General features: G+C 40.1%; 1 protein-coding gene across 2 annotated transcripts in view; it reads right to left on the bottom strand.

Annotated features, from left to right (window-relative positions):
- Positions 1 to 1,504: 1,504 nt before the first annotated feature.
- The window catches only part of LOC106808322 (sodium/bile acid cotransporter 7-B-like), a 10,004-nt gene continuing 1,829 nt past the window's right edge, over positions 1,505 to 9,679 (bottom strand). The window contains exons 2-11 of one of the 2 annotated variants that reach the window (XM_014810989.1): positions 7,675 to 7,757; positions 7,221 to 7,357; positions 6,704 to 6,779; positions 6,441 to 6,479; positions 6,189 to 6,224; positions 3,879 to 4,027; positions 3,559 to 3,659; positions 3,164 to 3,289; positions 2,766 to 2,913; positions 1,505 to 1,876 (exon numbers count right to left, since the gene is read on the bottom strand). In XM_014810989.1, coding sequence (XP_014666475.1) covers positions 1,852 to 1,876; positions 2,766 to 2,913; positions 3,164 to 3,289; positions 3,559 to 3,659; positions 3,879 to 4,027; positions 6,189 to 6,224; positions 6,441 to 6,479; positions 6,704 to 6,779; positions 7,221 to 7,357; positions 7,675 to 7,757 — 920 coding nt within the window. In that variant the 3' untranslated portion in view covers positions 1,505 to 1,851. The remainder of the gene's footprint in view (positions 1,877 to 2,765; positions 2,914 to 3,163; positions 3,290 to 3,558; positions 3,660 to 3,878; positions 4,028 to 6,188; positions 6,225 to 6,440; positions 6,480 to 6,703; positions 6,780 to 7,220; positions 7,358 to 7,674; positions 7,758 to 9,679) is intronic. The other variant, XM_014810990.1, reaches the window with a different exon arrangement.

Below are 9,679 nucleotides of genomic sequence, written 5' to 3' on the forward strand. Positions count from 1 at the left end.
ACGAAATTTCGCTTTTTTGAAATTTCATTGCTGACATTGTAGCCTCATGGACATCCACGGCATGTATTAGGATTACCTCAGAAAATTGTCTAAAAATTCTGCCGTGCCCATTGACCTTTGACCTCATATTTCGGCCACAGTGATGCTTTTTTCCTACCATGATGCCTATTACAGCCGACTATCACGAGGCCTAGGGTTGACGCCGTTAGATTTGTGGCGCGCAATTCTGCATTTTCCTACCCTCATACCTTACGTTAAGGAGTGGAATGTTCCCCCTTTCTTTTGCCCACCTCTTGGCCTTTGAACCTTTGACCCCCCGCTTCGGACATCCAAAACTGCGTTTTTCGGATTACACCCCCACCGTCCCGAACTTTCGAATCCTACGTCGAGCCGTTTAGATTTGTGCCCAACTGTTGACGGACGCACGCTCATGCGATTCTACAAGCTGCATCTGACTATGTCAGGTGAGCTAAAAATATAGTACAGTAAAGTACATTTCATAATTAAGGTAGATGGCATCCCATCTAATAAATATTGAGTTAACAGTTATTTGTGTTTCCAATAAATATATGTAGAAGTACATTATGCTCATCTGTTAAGGTAACCTTTTTATTCGTTTTCCAATACGTTGAATGAAGTCTAGCCCAAGATAGCTCAAATATGATGAAAATCAAATTATACACGTTGTAAATCCATACATTTGTGTAAATTACTTCTTGATGTTTTGTATAAGTCTTTTACATAGTCAAGTTCTATTTTAAATGCATAATCATAAACAAGGCATGCAAATTGTTATTAGATATTTTGAATGACCTTTACATATATTAAGTAATAGTTGTGCAATATGGTTATAATTAAGGCATGAAAGCTTAAATGAATGGTTTTGCATCAAATTAGGAATTGGTTACATTCTTTTTACATACAATGTGTATTTCCTTTTTCACCCAGGTAATGTGCAGTGTAGGTATTGTGAAGAGAGAAATTATATAGTTTACCCATGTGGTATTTATACCCAGTTAAAGAATATACCCGAGTTGTATATGTGATGAAATGATTTCAGTGGTCTTTTTGTATTATAATATTTTAAAGATGTGCTGACTGTTTTAAGTATTTTTATTCACCAAAAAATAAATGTATTGCCATGACATGTGTAAGCATGGTACCTAAGTAAGTTCTAATATGTGTATGTTGAATGGGGAACGTCATTGAGTGAACGGAAAATGACGATTTCAGCTAAATAATGTGTGATCGTATTTGTCGCAAAAGATGTGTATCTTGTGCAGCTTGAGTGTGCAAATATAATGTCTATGTTATATGCTCGAATCACTACTAATGAATGGAGAGCATCATTTGTCCATTTTGCAATTATTGCAAAGAAAATGTGGCAAGTCCTGAGTTTCATTCCATTTTGCTATGTGATATACGATTGTAATGAAACCTGTCCTCACACGTTGTTTTTTACTAATATATATTCGATTGTCTGAAATAAAACCCAAACAAGTTATTATCTTGAAGAATATATAGACTATAATCTTTAAAAAAATATATATATTGTTCTGAATACCAATGACAATGTGGAAATTCCCATATAGCATAATTGTTACAATACAGTGCATATCCCTATCACACACTACCTTAGACGATTCCAATAATATATATTATTTGCTACATATACTTATAAATTAGTATTCACAAGTGCTACTAATAATTTTGTTTAAAAAATATACATAATGTGTTTGGCAGGTGCAAGCTGTTAGTTGAAGATTCTCATATACTTGCAATCCTCATGTTAAAACGAAGTATCAAACAATGGTTCTGCCTCACGGAAAGGCGATGAGGAATTTCTGTTCATCATATACCAGATAACGTAGATTTTCTGCAACAAAATAATCAAACCATTTGTTAGCATTGAAAACACGGTGTCACTTTCCCCCGGGCGTAGAGGGAGGGTGCCGCTACGTGGCAGCACTAGTGTTAGGATTAGGGTTAGGGTTAGGGAAATAAGGCCATGTCTAGCATGGAAGTATGACTGTGGAATGATGAAAGTGTACGAAGTGACTAAGTGCTGCCACGTAGCGACACCCTCCCTCTACGCCCGGGGGAAAGTGACACCCTTGAAAACAGGGTGTTGCTATCCCCCGGGCGTGGAGTGAGGGTCACGTGCGGGATACAGTTGACGTATACTTCAAAACTTAACAGTAGCCACACAGACTAACGGATACAGTGTAGTGTACGGTATCCGTTAGTCTGTGGTAACCATAACCCTAACTCCAACACTAACCCTAACACTAAATACCTATATGTCGGATAGCTATATATAGGGGCGTCATCCACAAAAATTAATCTGGTGTGGGGACAGATATCATGATGCAAAACCCCTAACCCTAACCCTGACCCTGACCCTAATTCCCTGATCCTAACCCTAATCCTAACACTATAGTGCTGCCACGTTGCGTGACCCTCACTCCACGCCCGGGGGATAGCAACACCCTTGAAAACAGAGCAAGAGTGCAAATAGTGCCATCTTTAGGATATTATTGACATTAACCAGCGCAATTATGAAATGGGTCGTCTGAAACAACTGTTTGTTGTTTACCAAACCCCCAGTATATAGTACGCTTTGTGGAAATACTATTCCGAGATGTGATATCCATTGTTGCCTAACTTGTTTCTCTAACACCGTAATTTTTCTGACAGGCTTGAACGATCGATAGCAAATCGTAGAAAACTGCTAGATCTTTAAACTTTTATTATTCGCCACATACCTATGCTGAGCTCTGAGCATCCATTTCCTAATAGATGGTACCAAGCTGCTTCCCAGCAGAATCTGTGTTGGATGGTAGATTAGCAGAGGCAAGGAGATCAGTGACAAGTGAGGGTCGCCATGGTAGATTATCTTTAGCATTGGAATACCTATAATATTAATGGAAAGGAAGACATACGAATTAGAAACTGCCTATGTCATACTATGGCTGTCCGAGCAGTAGTACACGAGAAATTAAAGGAAAGTACTTTAGTATGAGAACGACCAGAGAAACTGACTAACGCAGCAGTACAGATAACGAGGAAATTAGAACATAGGATTCATACGGGGACCATGATGCAGACAATGTCCAATTTCCTTGGAATGTAAACAGTGTCAAAACGGATGTGAAGACCGTACCTAATGTGAGGGACTTGTGTGTAGCACAAAACATGGCTGCCACTATGTCTGCTGGCGAGAATGCTACCGGCCCTCTAGTGCACAGCAGGAAGGTGAGGGATAGAAGTACCACCTGAATACAAAAAACTGAAAAAATGCATGCTGATTATCATGTAGTACTCAGTTACAAGAACAAGCAACTTCATAGCATCACCATGTACCTAACCCTCGATTTTATTTTCCCTCCTTTGTTTTGCTACACTAGTACTACACTTAATTAGTACTTGTACTTGTAGATGACTTTGAAATAAAAGAAAACAGCCTAACAAATATGTCGATACAGCATGCCGGAGGGACACAACCGGAGCAATGACATAGAATAGATTTGTTTGAATCACTCTTGCTAAATAGCTCACCTGTAATTCCTATTGGTAAAATGTCACCCATGCTGAGTAGGCCTTCTCCATGACTGAACGTATCACAGAATGTCGTATAGATTATGTACAGCAAAATTGCACTGGAAGTAAAGTTAGACAAAAATAATTAAAAAATACACGTAAATTGACAGTTTAACACACACAAATAAATTTTGACCTAACCCACAAAATTAAAGGACACGGAGAAGAAAAATGAAAGAATTAGAATTAATAATTAAAAAACTAAAGAACAGAAAAAGAAGCGATGAAAAAGAAGAAAATTTTCAAAGAAATATCGCCTTTACATAATGTTGACTCACCTTCCAATTGGCCCAAATGGAATACTTGCTCGTTGGATCCAGTCACGAATGCACCATCTCACAAGCTGTCCAAGAAGTAGAGGCACAACTACAGTCATAGCGAGTGTACTGAATATCGCTACAACTGGAACCTCTGTACTTACACCAACCTGTTGATAAAAAGAGACTGCTGTTAGATGAAGTCAATATAACTGCAGGGTGCGAAATTAACGCAAGTCCGGAGTCAAACACTCCCTGATTTACTGTCGGACTCCCTGATTTGACATATGCAGCAGTCCGTGTGACTCCCTGAAAATTCTGCTATACTAACTAGTTCGTTCCAGAGCGTGCTCGAGCCTCACGGAATTACCGTATTTTTAGCTCATCTGACATAGTCAGATGCAGCTTGTAGAATCGCATATGCATGTGCACGTACACGTGCGTGCGTGTGTGCGCGCGTGTGCAGGTACACGTTCGTGCGTGCGTGCGTGCTTGTGCAGGTACACGTGTGTGCATGTGTGCGTGCGTGCGTACGTGCGTACGTGCGTGTGTGTGCACGTACACGTGCGTGTGTGTGCACGTACACGTGCGTGTGTGTGCACGTACACGTGCGTGCGTGCGTCCGTGTGTGTGCACGTACACGTGCGTGCGTGTCTGCACGTCTGTGTGCATATGCACGTAGACGTGCGTGCGTGCGTGTGTGCGCGCGTGTGCATGTGCACGTACACGTGCGTGCATGCGTGCGTGCGTGTGTACCTACTGTACACGTACGTGCATGCGTCCGTGTGTGTGCACGTACACGTGCGTGCGTGCGTGTGCAGGTACACGTTTGTGCGTGCGTGCGTGCGTGCTTGTGCAGGTACACGTGTGTGCATGTGTGCGTGCGTGCGTGCTTGTGCAGGTACACGTGTGTGCATGTGTGCGTACGTGCGTACGTGCGTGTGTGTGCAGGTACACGTGCGTGTGTGCGTGCATGCATGTGCACGTAGACGTGCGTGCGTGTGCACGTACACGTGCGTGCATGAGTGTGTGCGTGCGTGTGCAAGTACACGTGCGTGCGTACGTGCGTGCGTGCGTGTGTACGTACATCGTACTAGTGTTGCTGCCTATCGTGGAGTTATGTACTATTCGCTAACTCGAGTTAAAGTGACTACGTCACGAATTTTTTATGGTAAAATTTGTAAAAAAAAAACTTTTTTTACATTAAAAGTAAGAACTAACGTTACTAAATATCTCACTCGCACCTGATAAAAATATTTTTACGTTGGTTAAATTTGCAAAAATCTAGGCGATTTGAATTTCTGTTGTCTAACACCATTCTCCCTGTACTGTTCAGATACTGGCGTCTCTCGTTTTTTTTACCGGCAAATTAGGGCATATAAAGAAGGTATATAAGCATGAAAAGTAAACAGAAACACTAATTGTATTTTCATACATTTTATTTTGTACAAATAACACACAAATATACTACTTGATGGTGCTAGAAATTAGTGACGTAATCACTTTAAGCGTCTACACGGGGCCTTAACTCAAGTTAGCTTAACCTCGATCGACTGGCGAGGTTAAGCTAACTCGAGTTACCTTAACTTGAGTTAAGGCCCCGTGTAGCCGCTTAACTCGTTAATGCGTCGTGTATACGAGGCATTGATATATATGTTGATATATATTTCGTGTTTATTTACCATCATTTTATTATTGAAACGTTCCATGTGACTGTGGTACAGTTAACTTAGCTGACATGCGAAGAGTAAGTGTCAGATAACCTTTTGACCCTTAAGAGGAGGGTTAAACATGGATTTGTTTACTGTTAGAAAGAATTTGACTGCCAGGTTTGCTATTAGAATCTATACATGCCTGGATGTATGAGGCTACAATGTCACAGTGAAATTTCAAAAGCTAAATTTGGTTGAAGAAGGTTTATGCTCGTTCAATCGTATAATTTCTATGGCATTCTGTACTGTCAGTGTGTTATAAGTAACGTATGCCACTGCCAGTGCATGTGGTGGTGATAGTACTGTGTAGTTTTTGCCTGCATTAATTAGTTAGAGGTGGCAGCTCTCTATTTCAGCCTGTAGGCTTGCGTAGGTACATGGATGAGTGCTTACCTATTCTGTCTTGCAAATAGTTGTTGCTACTACGTACAATGGGAGCTTCCATCTTTTTACTGCTAAATATCACTATTGCATACATCAGACATCTTAATGTTTATATTATCGTAACATATACTCACTACATGTATTCTAATTCCAATTCTCATTTCTACTACTGCTAAATATCACTATTGCATACATCAGACATCTTAATGTTCATATTATTGTAACATATACTCACTACATGTAGTATTAATAATGGCGTCACGAATATTCCCTGGAAATAATGAAAAAGACATATAGCAAACGATTCCAATGCAGCAATAATGGTTAAACGAGTGGAATCCAAACTTACATCTTGACAATAATATCACAGTAACATTTATCATTGCTATAATTCTACATTATATGCGCTGAAACTTTGACAACCCGTAATCACTGCAATCTGTGATACAATAATACAAGAACATCATAGAATAATTTCAACACTCACCAAAAAGCTTCCAAACGCAGAGTTAAATATCGCAGATGCCTGAATGAAAACCAATTATAGATGGTTTATATCAACAATTCTGTAATAATTTCAACAGATACACGAAGATCTCATTTTAACAGCATCTGCAGCAATCACTGCCCACTGACCACTCATGATTCAATTGCAGCACAAAGCCACTTCAAGTTCACATGTTAGCATTTGGGAGATATACCCGTGTTGCCATTTACATATTGCTTTGAGATAATTAGAATATAATTTACCTCGCTTCCACCGACTGCCTTAGTGAGTATCACAGCTGAGGACACTGGCGGAGGCATACATCCTACTACCAGCAACCTGCAGGAGACATGTTAAAAATACAACTATTATATGTATGCTATTTCATATATCTGCCACCCTCACTTTATCTGTAACCATTTCCAACACCGTCGCTATCTCTGTATCAGTTTGTCTGTGTGCCTATCTGTCTGACTCTCTCTCTCTCTCTCTATCGCTTTCTCTCTAACACACACTCGTGTGTGTGTATGCATGCGTATCTCTTTGCATGTCTGTTATATCTGTCTCTCTCTCTCTCTCTCTCTCTCTCTGTCTGTGTGTCTCCCCCCCTCTCTCTCTCTGTACCTCCCCCCTCTGACTCTCTCCATTCTCTCTCTCTCCTCTCTTTCTATCTCTCAATATCTTCCCTCCCCACTGCTTTCTGACCTTCACTCTCCCTCGTACACATCACCAACCTATATATGTATATATAGATTTGTAAATTGCAAGCATTGAGATTACCCTTTTAACAGCCAGTTGTTGATTGACGATAGTTGCAGTGCGGCAACAATAGCTTGCATAAAGCATGGAATGAACATCAATGTGAAGCACTGGACAAAGATGTGCAGCTTCCCATTGAATAAAGCCTTCATAAGCTCCTGTTTTATAACAAAGGAAAGAATTAGTGAGCATGGATACATGGATACTTAGAACAGTTTAACTTTACTATAAAATATAATGGTTTCATTTATCAATTATGAATACCACTCTGGTCATGACTTTCAAATTGGAAAACTAAAGGATGAGTTGCTTAGCAGAAACTTACCGATTTGTGAGAATCCCACATTATAACCTGTCTAAATGGAATAATTATGCACTTTGTTACCATTAGTTGTTTAGTTTACTAGCATTGATGAATTTATGCTCCCAAAGGCTCTAAGTAAACAAAAAACTTGATATGAGCACATATACATACCTCAGTTTTTAGGGAAAGACCACTGTTGAAGAATATCACAGAAACTGCAACATACTTGACTGTAACTTCAGGTTTTAATATTCCTGGAAAAAATTAAAGCTATGTAAAAACATACTGCGACTGTGGCTGAAGGGGTAGTTGAGAACACTATATAATACCTGGGTACACATACGTACTAAACAATACAACGACCCCTCCAGCACCACTGTACCACTGGGTAAAGTCCTTTTATTACCCCAATGAAAAGCACTTTGAACACCCAAAGCCAACCCAATTAGGCCAAAACAAAATATATGTGTGGTTACTGTTACATGCCGGAAAAAAATAGGGTAGGTAGGTAGGGAAAACATTTTACTTTATTAAAATATTTTATTTAAGAGCCAGGTCCGAAGGATGTGCGTTGTGCCTTTTGAAGCAGGAACTGTCCGATTCATTTTTATTTATTTATTTATTTATTTTTTTACTTTAAAGAAAATTGACAATAAAATGTTTAGGGTCGCTGGGAATAAATAGGGTCGGTCGGGAAACCGTAACCACACCTATATTTTGTTTTGGCCTTATCAAAGCACTGTATTATGCTGATAATGTATAGTTTGAGTATTATTAGTATAAGAAAGATTGAGTGATGAAGAAAGGCCAGGTCGCAAGGAAAACTACAACTTAAATTGCCATCACATTCATTGTATCCTGTATCTGTGTATATCTAGCGGATATACATCAAGAGTACGATAATGAGGAGAAGAGTATGACACCGTGTTTTGACACAGCGTTTTTGCATAGTTTTCAACCTTGTACATATTGCCTATGAGAGATGCTCATAAACATATTCAAACTTGACCTTGTTTTCGGTCTTATGAGTTCTCCCCTTAATCATATGGACACCGAACCAAATTTACCGTGAAAGATCGTATGTGTTCTTGTAAACCCAGTTGTTGGAATCACGCCCGACGGTTTTCAACAGTTTTTCCGAAACTTTTGCAATCTCGCGGGGCCCAAATCTTGATTATAGGCGGAGGCAGCACGCTGGTTGTAGACTACGGGACGGCTGGGGGCCCGTTGGGATATTTAGGTAAGCACAGTAACCAAGTGCACTGTGTTTCGCTCTTAGCCTTAGAAGCACGGGATGCAAACACAGCTAAAATCAGCTCCGGTGCCGAATCACAGCTTGATTGTTAGCATGCTGGAAGAATCACTAGCACGGCTGGAATACAATGTTACTGTGTCTATGCCTAATCTCCCGCAGCACGACCCAGCATTCCGGTATACGCACAATAGAACACTAACCCAAGTATAAACTAAGGTGGCCGAAACAGATGCGACCCCTTCTGTGAAAAACTGTGTGAAGACCGTGGTCGTATTTCAAAGAAGCGTTTGTGTTGAAAGAAGCACATACGAAGGTTTTCAGGTAGGAATGTTGTGTGGCATAGTGCTTTTTAGAGGGTCGAGTATGCACAGGAAAAGAAAACCCGAAAGGTAAGTGTTGGGAATAGTGATTTATGTCACATATTGATATGAAGTCTTTACCAGAGGTTGTTGTTGAGAAATCTATGGCAAACTCTGGTTTAAAAAGGCGGCTGAACGCCTCCGATTAAGGAGTGTTGCCAACTTTGATATCATGCTAATGATTAGATGGAGTAGATGATTGAGTAAATGCCTGAACCCTAGACCGCTAATCCTAAATGGACATACAGACCACATAACTAAGGTATATGACGCCAGATGAGTAGATTGATGGACGGGGATTTAATGTATAGGTGAAATGGTTATTGATGACCGATTAAGTGACATTGAAAGTTGGGGAAGCACTGCCTATGGGAGTAGCAGCCGTTAAAGAGTGGGTGGTGCGATAACTCTTGCTCTATTGAGTGATACGGTGTTGGATGAGTACTGGCTAAATATGTGAGTCTAGTCTATGAAGAATGTAGGTATGTTGATCGAGTAATTGCTGACTACATCAACGTCATATTTCACGGAAAAGAAGTTGACAAGATTGTGTTTATTGGTA

This window comes from Priapulus caudatus, unplaced genomic scaffold (genome assembly GCF_000485595.1).
Source record: "Priapulus caudatus unplaced genomic scaffold, Priapulus_caudatus-5.0.1 Scaffold268, whole genome shotgun sequence".
Lineage (NCBI taxonomy): Eukaryota > Metazoa > Priapulida > Priapulimorpha > Priapulimorphida > Priapulidae > Priapulus > Priapulus caudatus.